Source organism: Acanthochromis polyacanthus, chromosome 12 (genome assembly GCF_021347895.1).
Source record: "Acanthochromis polyacanthus isolate Apoly-LR-REF ecotype Palm Island chromosome 12, KAUST_Apoly_ChrSc, whole genome shotgun sequence".
NCBI lineage: Eukaryota > Metazoa > Chordata > Actinopteri > Pomacentridae > Acanthochromis > Acanthochromis polyacanthus.
In genome coordinates, this window is record NC_067124.1 from 15,062,670 (window position 1) to 15,085,905 (window position 23,236).

Here is a 23,236-nt window from a genome sequence, read left to right on the forward strand (position 1 = left end):
ACAGAAATGACACAAACAGTCGGTGCAGAGTCCAGCTAATGGTAAATGGTTGTATTTATATAGCGCTTTTATCCAAAGCACTTTACATGATGATATGTCACATTTACCCATTCACACACTGATGACGGGAGCTGCTATGCAAGGTGCTAACCACAACCCATCAGGAGCAATTAGGGGTTCGGTGTCTTGCTCAGGGACACCTCGACATGAACACGACGGGCCGAGGATCGAACCGGCAACCTTCCAGTTACAAGACGGCCACTCTACCCACTGAGCCATGCCGCCCCCAGCTGTCTCTGCGTTCCACACCACAGGGAGTCTAACTGGCTTTCCTCTCTTTCATCCCATCTCCTGAGAATTAGAGCGTTAGTAGGAAAGAGGAAGAGTCTCCCAGCAGCTGTACCAAAAGAACAAAAATAAATGAAGTTGTCATGACGAATTTGGTCTTTTTCAAACACTAATAGCTTCCCCGATTGAAAGCAATCAATTATAAATGAAACATCAAAGATTATTTGACTGAGAGTCTGTCATTTAATCACACATTCCAGTGGACACTCATCCATGCTCCACAGCAGTAAATACATAGTGAAGTCTGCAGGTTTAGCTGCTATCCCAAACTTGAACCGTGCTGTGACTTGCCCTGATATAAGATCTGATGCCAACTATAGACTGCTATGCAAACTCTCATTTTTCACACAGAGCTGTCAGTTGTCAACCGTGATGGCACACTTTTGTAGCCACTAGATGTATGGACAATGTGCGGGCCTAAATGCCCATTAGGTTGAGCTTCTTGTGTGCTTTTATACAAGCCAAAATCAAATGAAGTCAGTCGACTCTTTTGGTAAATTGTGATGTTCATCTCAGAAACTGGAATCTAATTCTGTGCGTGACAATTTTTGCTGTATATACAAGCAAAATTCTGTCACATGCAACCACACATTTTCATTGTTTGCATCAGTGCACCTAAAATTTACAAGTTTGCATGAGTGCATCCCTGGACAGCCTCATAATTATGGAATCTACTAACCTGTCCTACTTGCATTTACTGGGGCAAATTATCGGGGACATGAAGCTTCTCTGTGCAGAGCCATCGATGGCCTTCACCTGCATGTGAGGCATACAGGGAACACCTGTACATTGCAGCCTTCAGAAACCACCTGGCTTACACTTTCCCCCTCCAAAGTGCACGAGTCTCTGCAAGTACTTTGGCCACACTTGCGCCACTCACCACCACTAGCAAATTCTCAACTGGTGGGAAGCACTGAAAATGGCCAACATTATGCATTGCATTTACTAAAATTGAAAAGAGGGCAGACAAGGCACAGCTGGGAAGAGGGTTTCTGCTGCCAAGGCATCAGCATTCCAAATTTAAATGGCATAAAGCACAATGTCCCCAAGAAACTCAGAGCAGCACAGCCAGCCTCCATGCAGTGATTCAGCAGCAGGCAGAGGAAAGTGAAGCCATGAGGAGTCAGAAATGGTAATAAAATTTAACACTGCTTATAAAACAGAAAAAGATGGACTGCCTTTTACTAACTCTAAGTCCCAGATTATCTCATTTACACCTGTATTTCCATTTACAGTGTGTTAGGAAATGAACTATGTAATTTACAAAAATATCAATGCATAAAGTATGTCCTTGGAATCAAAAGATGCAGTGAAAAATTTTGGGTGCACCTAAATGAAAAAGTTCAGTGCAGCAGTGCAACTATTTACTAAGTTAGTCTGCAGTCCAGCATACAGAAAATATATATAGCAGTCAACCTATTGGGTCCCTCAATCTACTGCCTGTTTGTTAGTGTGCCTCTAACCTCTGCTGGCACTGATCTGACTCATTTTCCTTTTCCTGTACATTAGGATTGAAGTGAACAACAAATGCAGCACTAACAAAAAATGGATGTGTAACTGCTACTATTTTGAGAGATATCACCAGACAAAGGAAGAGCAACAAAGCAAGAGAAAAAAAACTGATGAGAGAGAGAGAGACACAAGGAAAGTGGGTAATCTGAGAGTGAGTAAACAAAATTCATTCAAACACACACACGACCACATCGGCAAACACACACCCTTTGGAGTTTAGTCTTCCCCATCCTGGCCTCTGCAGGGGAGAATTTAAAAAAAAAAAAAATCCAATGAACTCCAGAGAAAACCACTTCCTCCGCTTGCTTAGAAGCACGTGTGCGTTTGTGTGTAATAATGCGTGTGTGTGTCTGCTAGTCTACCCGCAGTGCACATGGTTAGCATTCAAAGCCCAGTTCAATAGGAACCACACAGTGAGCTCAGTATGGGCAGGGATGAGAGATGGAGTTCACAGCTGAATTAAACTGAACTGAAACATATGGACAAAAGAGGGGAGGAGAGGAGAGGAGAGGAGAGGAGAGGAGAGGAGAGGAGAGGAGAGGAGAGGAGAGGAGAGGAGAGGAGAGGAGAGGAGAGGAGAGGAGAGGAGAGGAGAGGAGAGGAGAGGAGAGGAGAGGAGAGGAGAGGAGAGGAGAGGAGAGGAGAGGAGAGGAGAGGAGAGGCTTCTCATCTTTCTCTCCATGTTCAGATATTTATCCGTTTTTTTCATCCAGCAAGACCAAGGACCGCAAATCATCTAATTCACTGTGTTCTGGATATTATTAGTCCAGCAAGAGATCAGAATCATCCCGACTAAACAGGCAGTTGGCTACTGTAGCAGATTATCTTGGACTGAGAGTCGGAGCATATCTGGGGAGCAGTCCAACTATTTACTCTAAGCATGCTTAGCCTGTAAATCCATATGCAGGCCAACAGTGTTTTTGGGACACTTCTGTCTTCGACAAAATACATCCAGATTTTAGGCAGTTGGTTTCTTACATCCCCTCTTTCTCCCTATCTTCAGCATGTACTGTTTAAAGTGTGTTTGAGCAGTTTTAGTTGTGATGATGTGAACTAGGGCAACTTCAAAATAATTCATAATTATCACACTTTAAACAGTTTGTAAATAATGCAGAATTTTGATGACCCGAGAAGCATCGCTGCATAAATATGATAATAATTCAAAGCAAACAGTGAGCAGTGAACATGTGAGGCAGTAAGAGAACCTCCAGAGTGGAATGAAAGCATCAATGTTTAGATGCAGGATGAGTCCAGGCCCCTGTGTGGCACAATGTGATATGAGCAGAACAGATGAATGCTGACAGATCAGACAGAAGAGGCAGGTTGATGTTGGTAGAAAGGTTGAACTTGGCATGAATCTGGGGACCCACAGAAATCACTCAGCACTAAAAGAAGGCCTACAGGCTACCAGTTCCCTGCATGAAACCTATTCATAGGAAACCTGCACCATTAATTTGGGAGTAATGATTAATCCATCTCCCTTTTTTTGGAGCTATACACGGCACATTTGTAATGAAAGAAAAAGGCTGCACGTACAGCTTTGTTGCCGTTATATCAGCAACAAGAATTGATGTATTGTGTCATCTCTGTGCATGTTATCTAATACTGCCTACTGCTTTGGTTTTGGCTAAAAATTTGAATCTGACAGTATAATCACTTGTTTAAAACATTGCTCGGCTTGTATGAGGCTGCAAGAATCTGCAGAAGTAAAAATGACGCTTTATACAATATTAATGCTTGAATTAATTGATTGATAAGAGACTGCTACTCTGTCAACTCTTTGGAATTGTCTTGTCCTCCTATACACAGGCCATACAACAGAGATCGTGAAGTTCAGAACCACACAATTCTCTGAAAAGGCCAATGTTTGACAAAGCATGTTGGCCAACGAAGCCAAGTTTAGATTAAACAACAGGAAACACCCAGTTGAGGTTATGTCAAGTCCTTTTGGAAGGAAGTAACAAAGAATCTAAAACTAGCACATCTCATGAAAGCAAAACCAAATTTCCAAACAATATGGATGAGCATATGCAGCTACTGCAGAAACAGGAAAACTCTACAAAGGCAGTTCACTGCATAGTGGTTGGGAGTAAGAAAACAAATCCTTTCCCACTTAACCAGGGAGAAAATAGCCAGAAAATGTGTCCGTGTATTTTACTGTTTGGTCAGATTTTGCTGAGGGATTGCATTCACCCAACACAGACACACACTCAGGCAAAACTCACACGTGAGGACAGTTAAAAAATGTTCACTCCATGTTCAGCCTGCGTCACACCAGCTCAGAAGTAACTGAAGGACACTGTATTTTAGATTTCAGTTTACTGACAGGACACCTGCAATTTCACTGCAACAGAATGCTTCAGGCAATTTGCTAATTTGACACTTAATTCTACAGCAAGTTGATTTTGTTCACAGTAATTGAAAATGAACAATCAGCCATAAATGGCCAATACAACCTGATTACCTCTGATTCGCAGTGAGCAGCCCATGAATTTCTGCCTGGTTAAAAAAAAAAAAAAAAGCATACAAAGACACTGATGCAGCTCTCATTTTTGTGACTCAGCCCCGGGGATGAAGTTGAAGGGTTTCTGAGCAAAAGGCCTGTGAACAGGATTTGGCTGGCAAGTCCTAATCATTTCACATTAATGTTCATTCAGATTCTGGCAACTGGGAATATCAGGCCAAGCTGTCGATTAAAAAAAACAAACCGTCTTTTCATCCCTGGATGACCCAATTAGAAAAAAAAAAACAGGTAAAAACTATGTCTAACAGGGACTCTGAGCTACACTGAACACAATCTACTTATGATGACACTCCTCTTGCCGCAATCTAATACTGTAAATCCCACATGACATGCACAAACAATCTTAAAAACTGTTTTTATGTTCGGACTTAGCAGGAAAACTCAAATGCACTTTCTGCCACTGTGTGTCAGCCTTCCTGCTGCGGATTACACCAACCCTTTCCATTTAAATCAGACTTTCTATGGAAAAGCTCCAAACACTTACAATGCGTTTTAGTCCAAGAGAGATTAAGCTGAACACACTATGGTCAGGGAATCAGGCTCACGTTTATGTGGGATAATCTGTGTGCACATCCTAATATGGGCCACTTGGCTGCCCTGTTTAGACCCTAAAAACAAGCCACCCTGGAGAGAATGACTTGGTGCATTTTTAGTATGCAGGTCCGAGGGGTATTAGGGATGAGAACCCACAAGGTCATGGTTGCGAACTGATGCCACAGAGGAGACTGAGTCTAATGGGATTCGATGCAGAGCTTTGAAGGAACACAGTATTTTACTTGAAATGGGCAAAGTACACGGTGTTCTTGATGTTTCAATGTCTCCTTCTTACTTATGCACACCTTATTATATGTAGTACATAAGCCAAACTGTTCCTTCCATAATGAATTGGAGAGCATTTTAAATGTCCGCTTTATCTGTTACAGAAGTTCTCCTCTTGCTAAACACAAATATGCATTTCAGAGAGCTCTGAAGCCTCTCTGAACATACAAATCAATGATTTCCGCTTAAAATAGGAGCTCTTTTTGACACTGGACAAACAAGATCAAATGCAACTCACTTCCTAATCCCCGCCATGACTGGCAAGACAGGGACATTCACAGGAAATAAACAGATCATGTGCATAGGTCTTGCTCTGCAGAGGAAATTCCTGATTAGTTCCCCATGGCTGTGTAAGAAACACTCAGACCTACCTGAGGTTTGACCAGGGCCATCCAGTTTGGATTCACATTTTGGAAGAGAGCAATCTAAAAGAGACAGAGAGAGATTAAAAAAAATGAGAGAAAGAAAGTTAAATGAAGAACATAAAGATTGAAAGGCTCTTCCTGTGACCCAGTAACACGCCAGCATAACCATCACCACATTTTAGTGTCAAAAATTAAAGCTATGGGATTACAGGGTTCAAATGAGAGAGCGAGTGAGCAATTGTGAAGCAGCTCTTTGATCTGGATATCTGGATAGTCCCTTCCTGAGATTAAACACATTAAACATTTTGCATGCAGATTCACAAGCGCGCACACACACACGATCTACATGTGAACTCTCATGCACCAACAGTACAGGCTGCAACGTGTATATAGACTGAGAATATCGGTCCTTCTGCTCCTTATCTCTGCTTTACCATGTGCTCTAACACTTTGTCACACACACACACAGACTAATGCGTGACTCTCAGCACAGAGCTGATAAAGGAAGGAATCATTTTAAAAGCACAGCCGATATCAGCCTCTCTAATGCCTTAGGAATCATCTTTAGGGAGATGAAATGTTAAAAATTATTCCACCAGATTTGTGGAGAAGCAGAGCAGTGTGTCTGGTGTTCGTTATTCTGAGCTCGTAGCATTAGAGTGGAGACAAATTGGGTCCGCTGATCTCAAGCCCGTGACGTCAGTTTTGGCACGAAAATCGATTCGGAATGGATTAATCAATAATGACTGATTCATTATGGATGCAGTGCTAATCCACAACTCAAATCTCATTTCAGCTATAAAAAAAAAATCATACATAAATGAAAAAGGACATAATGAGTTGAAATACTGATGAGAGATCCGTGTGGATAACATTAAATAAATAATAATTACTCCTGCACTCTGACCTTTAAATTAAAATTTCCCAAATGTCAAACCAAATATTATTATTTTTTAATTCTTACTTGGGTCGACATGCACCTTGTCTCTAGCAGAAGACCGAGCAACTTTTTCTGGGTCAGTCAGCAGTAGGACACTGTAGTGGCACCAGATAACAGAGAGGAGAGGAGGGGGATGAGGGACGGGGCAGCTTAGTTCCTCACTCTGACTTCCCCTGGCTGCCTTTCTGAGGAGAACAGCCTGGCATATGCTGCTGCCTAGCGAGGATTACAGTAAGCACCTGTTCACACACTCTATGTTACATTTCATACAGTGTGGATAAAGTGTTTGGTCCGGTGGAAAGTGCAGAATTTTTTCAACAGCTTATATATGCTTGGCATTGATTTCTTGTTCACAAGGTGAGTCAGTGAAAGACAGAAGGCAATAGTCTACCGACCGTGGGGTTAAGGACAAGCAAGGGAACCTTCACACTGTAGCTGCCATGAAGATGAAGCCGTTATAGGGAATTGAGCTTTCTCCAAAATCTCCTCATCTGAACACCATCTATGCTGTAGCTTCAAAACAGTATTGACATGATGAATTTAACATTCACAAGAGGAAAACTGTACAGTTTGGACAGAAGAAATAGAGACTACTATTTCCTTAAAATAAAGTCAAATTGAGCACTTTGTTTCATAGTTTCATCTTACATTAATTCAATGTGAAATTAGAAATATATTAGATTTTCTGCCGACAATCTTTAGCCTGGCTCACAACAGTGAGCAGCAACAACAAATCTGACAGTATTTCTTGTAGAACAGTAGCAATGTACCAACAGTAAGTGGCTCGGCAAGCCTGTACAGTAGAATGGGATGTTGGGTTTGATCCTCAACCTATTTTATCCGAAGCCAGCGAGGCCAAGCGACAGTTTAGCCCTCCTAAGTCGGAGGAGCACTGGGTTGGCACCGTTCACGCAACACAGATCAGAGCCTGCTGCTGTCTTCAAAGCAAGACGGCATGATGCACTGTGAGTCTGTTTGTGAGCGAAAGAGAGACTCCACAGTTCCTGTTGGACAGACTGAGCACAGCTGTTGACAGAAGACAAGCAGTCTCGGGCCGCACACAAGCTCACGCATGTATGCAAACACATACTGCAAGCTGTGCTTTGATTTTTACCAAAGCTGACTCCATGTTCCACTTTATTCACATTTTTTTTGTTTTCATACTAACTGAAGTAAGACCTTGGCTTATCTGCTAACAGAAGTAAAGCATGTCCCCCGCTGCAGAGAAAAGCAGTAATGCATAAGGGTTTGGTATGTGAAACTGCAAATATGCAGCCGGACGTGTGCGAGTGTGCTTCTGCGTGTGACAGAACATGAATAATTTAAAGTTATTGCTACACTATCATCCTCATACAACATTTAAAAGCAAATCACTCTACAGAAAACTGAAATAGAATAAAGCATTGCACAGCCGAGAAAGAAGGCCGGTTATCTTCCACACTCTACACAGAGACAGTAACTGGCTCACTCGCCAAGCAATTTTATGAATGGAAAAATGGCACAGCACTTGACACCTGACATAGTAACACAGCACCTCTCTCTCAAGAGGAAGTTCTTTAAACAACTGTGTCTCAGAACTCAAGGGGAGCGCGGCCTCATGACTCCTCGGCGGCTTTTTCAAAGTGCTATTCTTGAAAAAAGAAAAAAAAAAAGGCACAAAGCATTGCGGGAGGCTTGTGACTGCAGATACCACATCCAGATGCTTCCTCGGTTAAAGCTGTGGGGAAACAGAGAGGAGATGGGCTGGATGTCAGCTGAGTACTAAACAGAAAGGATGAGGAAGGAGGAATTACATTTTGTGAATGAATCATTATCTGTCTTCGCTGCTCCAAGCTTCATTTACTGAAGGAATAAAATATCGTTTGGCTCCGAAATCTAGAAAAGACCTTGCTTATTTATGGTGAACTCTCTTTTTTAGAACTAATGACAAAGTGTTGTGGTGGCTTGTGTATAAAGACCCCCACACACACACACACACCCTTCAATATGCCCCAAATCTATTTGTCAATCTGTCACTCAAATTTAATAACCTTTGCTTGGATGTCAAATTTAGTGAAGTTATAAGAAAAAGGAAGGCATGTGTGGTGCTGTGACTCACAAACAGGAGAGCAGATATTACAAAACAAGATCATTATTTGGATATATGACAACGCTGAGCAGAGGCAAGGTATGAGGTAATGATGGAGGGCTGTGTGGGAGACGAGTGGAGGAGGCGATGAAAGGAATGAAAAAGGATAGAATGAGGGGGAGTCTGCAGTTGACTGATAGAGGGTTCTCTCTTATCAGATGTGGGGATTTGCAGGAGACACTCAGACCAACCCACAGCCTATTTTTATGACCCGCAATCCTCCGATGCCTCCATCGTTTCTTCATCCCTCCATCCCCCTCCCCTCTTCCTTGCTTCCAGGGCCCCGGGCGATGTGGGTGGGATGTAGTGATTTATACCTTTGTGCATGTGTGTGCATCCTGTGTTTGTGTGTGCGTGTGTGTGAGGTAATGAAGTTGTCCCACAGGCTACACTTAGAATCCAACCAACACATTACCAACCTATTGGAATTCCTCAATATTGACATGAAGCTACCAACCTTTATCGCTCATGGAGGAGGGAGCCGATTCCCAGCATACAGCGACTTTATCACTTCACGTTAATGGATGAGGAATGATCTCTTCGGAGGATGGCAGCAGTTTTCTCCACTTAAGACATTACTTTGAATCTCACTGACATTTAGCAGCAAATGAATGGCAAACTGAAATGATTGATGCGCTTCATTGGAATTGAAATAAATATATTTGCACGAGTAAACGAATGGCCCTGCCCTTGTCTTTGTGTCTTCAAAGTGACCCCATAGATGTACATGACATTTTACAGCAATCAATAAGCTGGCGAGATGGAGGGGTGGTTACATGTCTATAAAGTGTATTACGACTCTTTCAAAAAGGTCGAGAGTCTTTTATGAGATCGATTAGCACGGTCGTGTTGTAAAACAGGTAATTGCCTCGCCATGCTACCTTCCCGATTCGTCTTTGCCATAAAACTCTCCAATGAAGACTCAGAGATGAACGGGAAACAGCAAGCAACCTAATATTGAGGGGATACAGTCTGCTTTTTATATATGGACATAAAAAACTGCCTCTTGCTCCTCACATACAGTACACTAGCTGTTTTTGTCGGGCTGTCAGCTGCTTATTAACAGTAGGAAAACACTGGGTTCTTTCTTTCTTTCATTGGTAAGTTCAGCACTGTTTATTGGCCCAGTTAATTGGCTTGTATACACAGAATGTGTTACTGCGTACATTAATTGAGAAACGTGATTAAGTCTGTAATTGCATTTGATGTGGTTGTTAATAGCGGAAGGTCAGATTAGATTGAATTTAACCATTTTGCAGCGATCATGAAGTTCAGCTGCTGATTAACAAGAATAAGTGAGTGAAAACATGAGCAGGGCCTGAGCTTCAGTGCATGTTTCCATAATTCACCGAACAAAAATTAATAGCACAGTAGCACAGTCTGCAGCTGTAAAGACCTGCAGTATGTAAGAGTCATTTTTGCTTATTTTGTATCAGCGTATTTTTGCAGCAAGCGCCCTGAAACCACTTCCTGGCTCTCAGTTGTGGCCACTGAGATGGGTATTTCTATGCAAAGCTTTTGAACTGTTTGCTTTAGAATATTTCCACACAGAAACAATAACACTGTTTATTCTCGTTATTTTGTGTGATATATCGAAATCCACTGCTGTAATGGATTGTAGAACTAGGACTCTCACATTTATTGCAAAACATTTTTACTACTGAAGAAACAAAACAAAGTTTTTAGCTCAGAAGCTGCTGTTTTTTTTTTCTCATTTTACAAAAACTACATAGATATTTTGGCCTTTCGACACAAACATCCAGCCCTCTCTTTCTCCTTGGGTTAAAAAAGTGCGATAGTCAACTATTCAAGCGGGCCCAGGCGATTTAGCAGCGCAGGCAATGCCAATCTAAGCTTATAGTCTTTAACTCTGACCAACTGCCAATTAGGCTGCCCCTGGATGTAACCGTAAGGTTTCAGCCTCATGGAGAGCAGACTAGCCTACATTTTGCAGGGTGTACTCCACCCAAGCCTCAGATCTATAATTTGATGAGTGAAGGCTTGTTTGTCCCTCTAAGTATGTCATGTCCTCTCTTTCAGGATTTCACTCTCATTCCTGTTTTATTTCATTTGCTTTCTTGACTCTGCTCCTCTGTGCCTTTACTATGACTGCCTCTGCTTTCAGTAAACATTCACCTTTGCATTCACCTCCTCTGTTTATCTTTACACTTTTCAATATATTCTAAGTTTTGAAGGTGGAGATTGTGCTTCTGGAGAAATACTGTTGATATTTAGCATATTCAGACAGATTCACGAACCCTCTCACTAGAACCTGCACGGCCTTTTGAGATCCCCTTCTTTATCTACATGATTGAATGAAATTTATGCTTAAGTATGCAGGATAACGTTGGGTCATTATGCCTCCATTGATTTTGACTGTGCAAGAGGAAAATGAAGAATTACCGGTCAGTGGTTTGGCTCTCATTACTGCCTGCACTGGCACAGGTCGCTGGGTTCACTTTGGGCACTGAGGGAAATGGCTCACTGCGATGTCAATACTGGCACCGCCATTAATGATGCTGATATCTTGATTCCAGCCTCAATGCGAGAGTCACTGAAGGACAAGCTATTGACTGACTACAGCATGACCAAAGAGTCACAGCGAGCATTATTGGTGTTAATGTAGTTGTTGGGGTTATTTTTGCAGAAGGGGTTTTCCAGCCTTTCTGTGCATGCAAGTCTTTCATTATTATTCTCATTGCAACTGCTGTGACAAAGTAGAGGTTAGAACTTCTGCACCTCCCCATCAATTATTCTCCTGCTATAAAAGAAAATCTATTATTTAACAGAGCAGACAAGACACCAAGACTCTCACACATGTACAGCTGAAAGCCTGTCTGCACTGGTTAATGAACAGAAGCCAGTTTCACACAGTAAACAGCAGATCTTTGCTTCGACTCTAAGCAATACACTACAGGGGCGTTGTGAGTGATGACCCATCTTATGACCGCTGTAGTTATGACTGGGAATATGGTTCTCTCGTAAGCTATTATTTAATCCAATTCCAACAAACATATGGTTGCTTTTATGTCAATTGAGTTTCACAGTGCAGTTGTGTACCATAATAGCATTACACAGGGCCCGTAACTTCATTAAATGCCACTCAGGAGACCATATATGAATTAATATGTTTTAAAATATACTACAGTGCAAATGTTATTTTTGAGTTTGCCAGGAAAGCTTATCCCATAGTGCTACCATCTATCTGACAGAGCTTAATCTAAAGCTGCAATGCTTGAGACAATAATCAAATTTTAGTCCATTTGATTTATATTTATTAGTTCATACGGCAAGTGTCACATAAATGGCCATAAACACAGAACACTGTTGTTCAGGTTTTCATGCTTTTGATGACAGCATTGGGTGCTGTGTATTAAGTTCCTACATGGAGCAGACTCAGATCAGGGAAACAGAATATTTCTTGGTCATGCATTCATTTTGTTTTTTCATTCTCCAGACTTTAGGGAGCATAGTTGCTTCAAAGTTCCATCATTATTTTTTATATTCGTTTCAGTGAAAAAGAAATGCAAAAATGACCATTCCCATGAAAATTGTGACTCATGTTGCAATATCAATGTCGATTTTTTTCTGCATAGTGTTCAGCCCTAGTTCAAGGTGGTGCTACTTGACAGCAATAGAGTTCCAGACTCATTTCGATGCAACTCCTGACTGTTCCACAACCAAGAATCCTCTGTGTTGATTACAAATTACACAGTATATAAGGTTCACAGGGTGCCTCTCTCAGTAGCCTGGTGCTTCATTATTATTAACAAGCTTGTTTGTACTTCTATAAACCAATCACAATCATATCAGATGAAGCTCAGCCAAGGATGCAGCAACTGTGTCCCCTTAAAATAGCGACAGGAGAATTGCTTTGGTGAAAAATTTACACGCAAGGACGCAAGCATCATCGCTAAAATGGCTTAGTCACTGAAAAAAAAAAGAAAAAGAGAACTGCGTGATCCAAATCTTTGGATGGGCTTAAAATATTCAGTGTGGTAAGTTCCATCCCGGAGGTTGTTGCTGTTTCTCCCATAGTGAAATGGATTTTGAAAACAGAAACATATTAATAGTGGAAGTGGAAGAGAAAGCCACGTGAAATGTGAAGTCAATGTCAGGCTTATCCCCTCAGTCTGCATTTGGGGAGTCAGATTACTCCATCAGTAATCAACAACTGGGACACAAAGGGGCTCTATCATCATCTGCACTGAAAACAAACACGGAGATTTATTTTTGGCATAATGGTCAACTGATTATGCTATTTATAGAAGGTTAGTGAACAACTAGATATGGTTATGAAGAGTGTAATTGTATTCCCATGCCTTAACAGGGTTTATCTGAAAATAGTTGCAAAGCTGGAGTGATGCCTGGACCACTGAGCAGCTGAATATGAGAAGCTGAATATTTCTCATCTTTGACCAGTTGCAGGAATTTTGGGATTGGACTTTAAGTCATGGCATGAGCAACCTAGGAGGGTGACTCAGCGGCTGAGCTGTGATCCACAGCAACAGTGTGGGACTCAGAGATGCAGCACCATCTGCTCACTGAAAATAATCAAGCAGAGAGGAACATCAAGTATGTTTGAGGGCCGGCGATAATATCATCCATTCAGGTGGAACAAATTCAACACCAGGGAAGGATCAAAAGCTTGGACTTTGAGACACTTTAGGTTTGATGGAAATTTCAGTTTAATCATCCTAACAGTCAATCAGCTATGTAGGTAATATGCAAGCTTCTCTTTGGTTTTCAGGCCAATTAAGAAGTTTCTTCCTCACTAAGTCAGACTCTTGGCCAGCTGTTCAGACGGCCAGTCAATCATTTTAGTAGAAGTGTTTGCCACATTTTAGACTTCACTGCCTAACTAGGGCACCACAGTGCATGCAGGGCCCCCAGAAAAACAAAACACACTCATATGCACAGAGCCCCAGAAATAAAAAGAAAAAAGCTTGGAATCGACTTGGAGGAACAGCTGTGTGCCAAAAACTTCAACATGCAACAAGCTGACAGCTGTTAGGGAGCATGCTGGGAAATGCATGGTGGTTGGGATGCATAGCAGGCATGTATAAACAAGCAAAAAACTGACTCATTGTGTTTGAAAAACTGCACATATAAATAAATGATAATATAGAGCAAAAGCATAAAATGAAGGGATAGGACTGACTAGCTAAAAGGCCAATCAAATGGATGAATCAACACTAAGCTGTCCACAAAGGAGCAACGGCTAGAAATAAATGAAACCTGAAGGTTACAAGTAGAAAGGTCTTTCTAAATGCCATTGATGGAAAGTTTTCAATGTTACTAAAAGGGATAAATAATCTGTTTAAATGAATCAAATGAAGTGATAATACAAGACATCCATATTTGCCGTTATATTTATCTTTCACAAACTGTGTGCCAAGGTTGAACAACCTGAACTTTCAGACCTACCAGTTTTAATCTCACACAACTGTTCGACAATATTCACTGAGCATTCTGTGCTATTCTCCCAGAAACTTCTTTTTCCATACTTTCACTTCATAATAGTCTCTCATAAAAGTTTCCTGAGGGCATAACCTATTTCTGTCTCCATCATGAATACTGTATGAACTGCATTTGCTGCTATATAAACATCCAAGCAGCCCAACTTCACTGTGAGCCAACTTTCCAGCCTGATACAACGCAGCTATAGGAAAATACATTGGCAGGCGTCCAACCAACCGTAAGAAAGCATTTGAATACAATCCATTTTGACAACATTCCTAACTGTCTGACGGGCAGAGGCAATTTCGACCGTAGCAGAAAGTATGTGGTTTATGGACTGTTTAAGAAGCACAAAATAAATTTTAAAAAGTGTGTGCTTTTCTGCTGCATTAAGAGATTCATATTAACTTCTACGTGGACGTGTGCAAATGTTGTGTGTTCCTGCATGTGTGCAGTCAGTGGAGATGGTGAACAGCAGACCCAAAGGCACCAGGTGTCACGGAGGGAAACAGCTGAGAGAGAGACAGCTGCTTCTTCTGCTGTGTATCAGAGGTGGTCTCGGACTTTTTGCTTTGAACGATTGCAACTTCCTAACACCGTCTCCTGTCCTCAGAGTGCCTGCGTTAGATGCAGTTTGAGCTTGATTGAGGGTTTAATTTCTAAGAGGGTTTTCACTAGAACAAGTAAAAAAATGTCTAAGATGAACTCTTAAGCTCTAAAACTCGCCACACTATGCTGTCACACTCATAGAAATGACTATTTTGCACATCTTAAAGGGCCAAAATAAAGCATGTGTTGGCAAGGAAACATCCTGTGAATGTCACAGTACAGCAAAAACCTTCTGGGACACACACCATATGATAATATAACATAATAATAATAATATGACCGAGCCAGCATCTGAATATACCTGGTAAGTAATCATTAAAGTGAGAATGCTCCTTTAATCTAAACTGCATCAGCAACTACTGGCTTCATAATAAATCATGTTTGTCACAAGCACCACAACAAAGCCTACAGCTGAAGCCCCCTTGTGTTGATTCATGGCTGATATCGGGCACCAGTGCAGCCCCCTAAGACTTCTAAAATCATGCTGTGGATGCTCAGTGATAAGGAAGGCAGGCCTCTTTTTATTTTTGTTATGATGATGCCACCACATTAGACAGGCCCAATACGTAAGTGCAACCTATTGGCCATACATGCGTCCACGGCCTATCCTGTGCGTGCAGCAGATCTGAGAGCACCTTGGTCGTGCATGTGCCCACGTTCGTGCACAAGATTATTCAATCTATCTGAAATTCATGATTCCAAAAAGAAAAGAAAAAAAATGCACGACCCACATCCAGGAGGGTTCGTGATGGATACCGTGAAAACACTCCTACAGTGTGAACAGCCCGTGGTCGAGCTGGAACCATCCACACCTTGGAGCCGACGTGGTCCAACCCAAAATGGGGTCAGTGGCCGGTGATCAGAGCGCATATTTCAGCAGCTGTTATTGTTGTCATTAAAGGTGTGACAGCTCAGAGGAAATCAGCTGAAATGTGGGCAATAACCACCAAGCGGGAGCATCTCTCCTGCACGTCCGACGCACGCTAGATTACGCATCTCGCCCATGAAACCCATCAGTGATTTATTTTAGTGTGTGTCCTATTTGATCACACCGACAGCTCCACGGCATAGAGACTCGCCCCTTCCCGACTTACCGGATTTGAAAAACGCCGCTATGTCTGCCGCGTCCTTCGCAGCCTCATCTAGTCCCTCTCCTGCGCTCATGGCTGCGGTGGCTTGTGCGGAAATAGCGATAGATATCCTCAAAGGGCTTCGCTGCTGCAGTTGACTCTTTCTCAACAAAAGCGGGTCCTGACGCCTTTCATTGAAGCAGATCCGGTCATATAATCTGCGCTCCCTTCATCAGGCGAGAGACCTTCTCCTCCATTTTGGCCGAGAAGGGAAAATCCTGGCGACCGATCGGCGGCGCTCCCGAGTTGGGACGTGAGGAGGAGGAGGAGGAGGAGGAGGAGGAGGAAGGGGGTGATAATGAGAGAAGGCGGAGGTAAAAGAGGGAGGGGTGTAGGAGGACGGAGGGAGGAGGGCTATTCCGATTCGAGGGGTGGGTGGGTGGGGGGTGGGATATCCTGGGATTCCGTTTTCGGGGGGTTTTTGGTGCATTGTGCGCCACCCGAATTCCGTGTGCGCCACAGCACATCAGCAGCCCCCCCAGCGCCACTCACTGCGGTGCTGATGCGGGCTGCGTGGGTGTCATTCTTAAGCATTTTATGCCTTAATTGCGCTGCCACAGATGTTACAGGAGATGCCAAAACGATGGATGTCCCTGTGTTTCCCCCCTCATAGCAGCAGCCCAGATTTGTATTTCTCATATTTAAACCTCATCATAGAGGCTCTTATAGCGAAACTCCTGCAGAAGCACGTTTTAGTATTCCCGCGGGGTCAATGAGTTCTGCCTCTGCATCATTTGGCTTCCTGACAGTCCTGATCTGCATGTTTTGCCAGCTGCGCACCAGGGTGGCGCAGCTTTAATCAGGAATGCCAAATCATGTTTTAGAGGGATAGAAATGACGACGAGCGAGCAAGGATGATTTCATTCTCTCTTCATCTCCTAGTGATGATGATGATGCTACAGTATGAGGTCATTTGCCCCACAAATCTAACCCAGTTCTTTCTGACAGCTGCAGCTCAGCGTTTTAAAAGACGAGGACTACACTACGCTGCTGCCATCTAGTGGTCCTCTTCACTAAATGCTCCGAGAAGTTCAGCAGGCATAGTGTCTGATGACCAGTGGCAAATTAAAGGACAAACATGAACCCTTGACCTCTCCAACGAGGAGACTTAATGCCTCTGGTATATTGGTGAAGATGTTATTCTGTCTACTGCAAATCACCACAAAGTTGTTCTGTTGTCCTCTGGTGAAACTTTTCTATTTTGAATTCTCTATATGAAGGCGAAGAGCAGTCGTCCCTTCAGCGTCTCCAAATGGTTCAAAATTAGCTGCCCCTCTGATCACACAACTCCAGTCCTGGCTTCCCTCCACTGGCCTTCTGCCTGCTTCAGGGTTGATTCTAAGATTTAACTGTGCGTTGTTTTTACAATTTTAATGGAATGGCACCAACTTACTCAGCAGAACTCCTGCACCATCACACCCCAGTTGGAGCATTGGTCCAAGATCCAGGCTCAAACAGAAGCAACCAAGCCAATAGCTGCTCCTAATTTCTGAAACAGTTTATCTTTCCATGTGAGAACGGCTCAGGATTACAAACTTTGCTGCGTCAGACCCACCTGTTTTCATTAATTTAGGGAGAACCTGACACCCAAACTTATTCTATTTTGTTCTTTATTATTCTTATTTTATTAATTTTACTTCTCTTTTTTCCATGTGTTTTATTATTTTAACCGTACAGCACTTCGGTTCTGCTCCCGTTGATTTTAAATGTGTTTTATAAATACATTTCATTATAGACATATTGTCAAGGTCATTGCGTTTTCTTAGATTCCTTCCTCTGTATTTTCCTGTTTCTGTTTATTTCTTGTCCTTTTCGTGTTACATCCTGTTTTATTTTAAAATCGCCTTACCTGTGTGTTGTTTATATTCTACTTCCTCATCCATCTGTTTTCCCTCCCTTTTTGATTGCAGTCATTAATTTCACCTGCGTGCTGTAAGTCGTCTCCCTGATCAGTTCTCTTTGATTTGTGTCTTCCTTGTCTTTTGTCAGTTCGTTCTATCTGTGACTCTGTTCTGTTCACTTGTTTACTTCCCTGTATTTACCTGATTGGTTTTATCTCGTTCTCATCTGATTCTGGTTTGTATTTTAGTGTTTTGAATCCTTAACCAGTTCCCCTGCAGTTTTGTTTACCTCGTGTTCCATGCCTAATGAGCGTTTGATTTGTTTTTCTGTTTTTACCTCGTAGATTTTTTTTCAACTCTGTTTTCCTGGATTAGCTTGTTTCAGTGTTTTCAATCTCCTTTTGGTTGTTCTGCCTTTGTTAGCCTTAAAGTTTTGAGTAAAGTTTCTTCAGTTACGTTCTAGAGATGGGATTTATGGTTCTTTGAAGGGAGCCAGATCTTGAGGAGCCATTTCTTTCAAAAAGCTGCTCAACAGACTTGTAACTCGTGTTTGTGAAAGACACAATCACTGATAGCAGTTATCAGAGAAGCTATGGATCAGAATAATTCAAATTCACACGTTAAACCAATATATGAGTTTCATTTATATTTTCTTTCTTTCATTCATTTTTTCTGTATTGTTAAAATGTTCTTGTGTGGTTTACATTGTCTGTCAGTATAGCTGTGCAAAGCTGCATTCAAGTGAATGGAGTGTGGACAACTCAGACAAATGGGGGACACAAGAAAACGTGGTCAGTTTGCATGTGGGAATGGCTCACAGCTACGAACGGGCTCTGAGGTCCTGACAGCTCTGAAGTTCAGCTTTACTGTAAATAATTCCACCATGTATGTATCGACCAGCTCATCTGTCCACTTTAAGTGGGACACACGAACTGTAATTTGCCATCAGAGCCTGTGTTGATAAAGTTACCGCTGCTGTGCCAGCGTAAATGCGCACGTCGTTCTCAATTTTAAAGAAGCAAACTTATCGTTTTTGCTGCTGTGGGAAGCTGCAGGTACTTAAAAGTCATGGGAAAGAATATGACACGAAACTTGTCGTGGTAAAAACGTGATTTAAGTAGATGTATTCATTTTCTTGCAAAATTTTGAATTGCAAGGCGCACTGAAGCAAACGCATTACTAAGGAGCTTTGTTTATTTTCGTGACCCGTTTACATGTTCATCCAACGATACGAACAACTTAAAATAATTCCAGCAAGTACTATTATTTTTGTAATATCTTGTGTAGCATTTACAGCATGATTGCAGAGTTCTTGAAATATGACCCAACAAACAGTGTCTTGGGGGAAAAAATGATCTGCTTGTCCGTTTTACTTGCATGCATCCATAATGTTTCTCTGTATTCTATAACACCTTAAGGGAAACAATCAAATGATTAACTTCCTTCTTTTCTTTCAGGACCAGCCCTCTGCCCTGGGTCCCATCACGAATTCCTCGTTGCCTTGGAAACTGCCCACAACAGCAAAGTGTTTCGAGGAAAGTCAGAGCTTCCGGCAAATCTCGGCAACCTGGACACCTAATACCCGAGAAAACCACCGTTACTGGAGGATAAAAATCTGTAAAATCTGGCTGTCGAGGAGGATTTTCTGTGAAGGAATGTTGCAATCATGTCCGTCAGCTCTAGGATGGATAAAGCGAACTTCAGGAACAGACCCAGCCAGCCCTTAGTGCCCGCAGAGACACTCAAGGAGATGCAGGTTTGAACCCAAAAGATGAAAAAGAATCATGCTAATGTGTCGCTTTTATTATGATTACTCCGCCAAGTAACGGCGGAGTTATGTGACGATCGGTGTACGTGAATCTGTCTGTTTCAAGTGTTACTCAAAAACGGAGCGACAGATTTGGATGGAATTTTCAGGGAAGGTCAGCAATGACAGAAGGACCAAGCAATTACATTTTGGCATTGATGAGGCTTATAATCTGGATCTACGGATTTGTTAAAGATTTGCCAGATATTACTGCCCGGCAAGGCGTTGCTGTCACCATGACAACAAGTGAACACTGTCAGTTACAAGATTGTGATCCTACTACAAACTGACTGATTTATACGTTGGAAGTCATACAAGGAACAAATGATTTAAATTGTGGGGTGTTTGAGTGCCATCAATTCCTGCCGCCCGCTATTTTGAACATAAATTAACCTTTCTGTCCTTTCCTCATTTCTTTACCGTAAGAGCTTTTCCCCTGTAGGTGCTTGTAGGTTCAAACGCATCCTTTGCTAGACAGCAACAGTGTTAAAACGTTTTCTTTCATCTTTATGCGAATTTCCGGACTTTTCTGCAGCGTCTTCGTCATGCCAAGCAAAACCCTGACAAAATAAAAGCCCCCTAATAAAAATACGTCTTCAAAATAAAAGCATGGAGGGACCGGTTATTTTAACACTAGCAAAACAAAAGCTTTCCAAAAGTGATGAACTGATCAACATACCTTCATAACAGTAACTTACAGAGTTTAGTATTTGCATATAGCATGCACATGCATAACACATGCCTGTGCTCAGCACAGGTCATTTTTTGGTTAAATATTTCATCCATTGGAAATGATAGGCCAACTGCACGGCCTTGGCAGAGGATTGCGTTCTTTGAGTGCTTTTGTAGTTCAGAATGTGATGAAAATGTCATCAGCAACCTGATCAGTTTTCACTTTTTTGCATTTTATCTTTGTCAACACTTTACATAGAATTTCTATATTGTATCCATATTAACATACCAGGCAGGTGATCGAAACTCAATTTAGAAACTTTTCAATACATATTTTCAATTAAATCATTTAATAATTTCACTTTAGATTCAAATTAATTTCCACAGGTATCTATTTAGCAGAGGTGCAGCAAATGCAGTTAACAATAGTATGGTATGAGTTGGAAACCTTACATCAGAATTCCCTTTACTATTATGTGATGAAAAGGCAATGCTGGAATTAATCTGCTCTTTATTTTAACTCAAATTCCCTCAGCTGTTCTGATAATTGTTCTGAGAGTAACTACACTTAGCATGGACTCTCTGGCCTCTCAGCTGTAGTTAAAAATAGCTGTGGAACAACCTCCAGTAATGCGTGTTGTTGTATTATGAGCCTCAGTCCACTAGATGGTGGGATGCTCTCAGTGTAGATGCTGTGATGTCGGACTGGCGTCGGCAGGCTGGATGATGATGCTTAAAAATACCAAGATGCTGCTGAACAGTCAACTTTGAATCGACTTCGGTTTTCATCTAAAAGTATCATAATCAAAATGAATAATCCAGACTTATGAACCTTTTGTTTATCAGATTCAGATCCCTTCTGATTAATCAGTTCCACTATCTTCAAGTTCAGAATTACACAGAAGGGATTTTCATGAGGGGCTGCACAGTGAAGTAGTGGTTAGCACTTTTGCCTTGCAGTGAGAAGACCCCTGGTTCGCGTCCCAGCTTTCCCAGGATCTTTCTGCATGGAGTTTGCATGTTCTCTCTGTGCACGCGTTAGTTTTCTCTGGGTATTCCGGCTTCCTCCCACAGTCCAAAAATATGCTGAGGTTAACTGATTATTCTAAATTGTCCGTAGGTGTGAGTGTGATTGTTTGTCTGCATATGTAGCCCTGTGACAGACTGGCGACCTGTCCAGGGTGTCCTCTGCCTTCACCCGAGTCAGCTGAGATAGGCTCCAGCACCCCCGTGACCCTAATGAGGTTAAAGTGGTGTATAGAGAATGGATGGATGGATTTTCATGAGTGTTGTTTATTGAAGGGTTATGGTTTTGTTATTCTGTCTTTTAATCTTTAATCAGTTTAATTTGGTGCTTATGGCATTTTCTGCATTTCTGCCAAGCACAACCTTGCACACAGGTTATATAGTAAAACATTCCTTTGTTAAACTCCATTGCTTAATTCCCACTTAAGAGCAAGTGCAGTCTTAAATGTTGCACTATGTAGGCTGATGCATGTTAAATTATGGTTGAGAAAACATCTACAACACTTCAGTAAATGAGACTCTGACTCTGTGGAGCTGCTCCTTAGACTACAGACAAATTGATTCAGTTCCATGGTCATTTTTGTGCAGTGCTGAAAATGAAGATGATTTGAAAAGCTCTTCTCACCCTGTGTGGGTCAACAGAGCATTGGCCAGTTTGTACAATATCTGTTTGTCTCCATCTATGTTAGCCTCGTATGACACTTCAGCTAAAAGTGAAGTAACTACACATTATAAAGCACAGGCAGTTTATTGGATTTAATTTTTTAATTGCACTCGAGATTTACAAAATCAAATTTTTGAGAACTTAGACATCAAAATCCATGAAAAGAAAACGCATGGAATTTGAAATACAGCATCCTTGTGACCTTTTAACAGATTTGCTTGAGCTGCCCATGTCTGTATCAGTGTATTATTCTCTGGGAAAACAGTGGACCTCTCTTTCTGTCTGTGTATTCTCTTTCAGATCTCTCCTCCCCCTCATTTATTATTTACAGTCACTCTTCTGTTTCATGGCAGCTCACAAGCAGACAGTTCAACCCCGAAAATCAGTCATGGCATAGTAAAAAATTGATGACTGAGCCTCTTTTTAATGCAAAGCTTCGCAATCATATCTTCAATATCAAACAGCCGATCAGATGCTTGTGGAGAGAGCTGTGCTTCTCATCTGCTTGGTGCCACAGTGAGCGCTAATGGAATTTAATATTAATTGGTGGGGGGGGGGGGTCTGTGTGTGTGTGTTCCGGTAAATGATAAGGGTTAGCCCATGAGAGTTGCAGCTAATGCTTCAATTCATTCCAATCTAATCTACTGATCTTTTTTCCCCCTGACTATTCATTAAATCAATAAAATGTCACAAAAATTACAGCCCAAGGTGGCGTTTGCAAATTGCTTGCTTCATCCAAAACAGAATCATATTATGCAAGTAGCATTCCTATTTCTGCAGATGGTACATTCATTGGCTAGCTGTATAACTGAACAGTTGTTTGAACTCTGCTCCACACAGTCTACTTGCTGCACAAGTGTTGCATTCTTTCATCAGCTGTTTTTGCAAGAAGCATCAAGGTTTATTCTTGCTTAAAGTACTTTTTGTACTTGTTCTTGAGGCTAAAAATGGAGAATAAATTAAAAAGCAAGTTAAATTCCTTCTCTGTAGCTTTCTGAAGAAGCTGTTGCTATAGTGACTATTGCTACCTTCAGTAAGCATGCAATGGTAATGCATAAAAGGTGTTTCGTGGGTGAAACCTTCTGTCTTTTAACGGGGTGACACATTTCTTGTTTTGGATCATTTTAATTTAAACTACATCATCGCATTCTATATTTCATCTGCTTTTATTTGCTGTATCGGTACTTTCTAAGAAGTTATATCCAAGAATATTTCCTTCCTCTGCTGCACTTGGCCTCTTCTCCACCCCCAGCCTTCATGCTGTCACTCAGTTCTATTGTTGTGATAGACTTGTAAGTTGAGAGCAGGAGTTTGATAATTACCTTGCCGACAGGAGGTCACCCAACACCACATTATCCAGTTAGCAGCCCCCTTTTTAGGAGCCACACTCA

At 41.8% G+C, this 23,236-nt stretch overlaps 2 protein-coding genes across 3 annotated transcripts in view; one reads left to right on the forward strand and one right to left on the reverse strand.

Moving 5' to 3' along the window:
- The window catches only part of triob (trio Rho guanine nucleotide exchange factor b), a 111,344-nt gene extending 95,239 nt beyond the window's left edge, over positions 1 to 16,105 (reverse strand). The window contains exons 1-2 of one of the 2 annotated variants that reach the window (XM_051956991.1): positions 15,800 to 16,101; positions 5,575 to 5,628 (exon numbers count right to left, since the gene is read on the reverse strand). In XM_051956991.1, coding sequence (XP_051812951.1) covers positions 5,575 to 5,628; positions 15,800 to 15,869 — 124 coding nt within the window. In that variant the 5' untranslated portion in view covers positions 15,870 to 16,101. Of the gene's footprint in view, positions 1 to 5,574; positions 5,629 to 15,799 lie in introns of both variants that reach the window. The other variant, XM_051956993.1, reaches the window with a different exon arrangement.
- A 3,014-nt stretch (positions 16,106 to 19,119) lies between these two features.
- dnah5 (dynein, axonemal, heavy chain 5) overlaps positions 19,120 to 23,236 on the forward strand; it is a 103,367-nt gene continuing 99,250 nt past the window's right edge. The window contains exon 1 of the mRNA XM_051956990.1: positions 19,120 to 19,432. Coding sequence (XP_051812950.1) covers positions 19,343 to 19,432 — 90 coding nt within the window. The 5' untranslated portion in view covers positions 19,120 to 19,342. The remainder of the gene's footprint in view (positions 19,433 to 23,236) is intronic.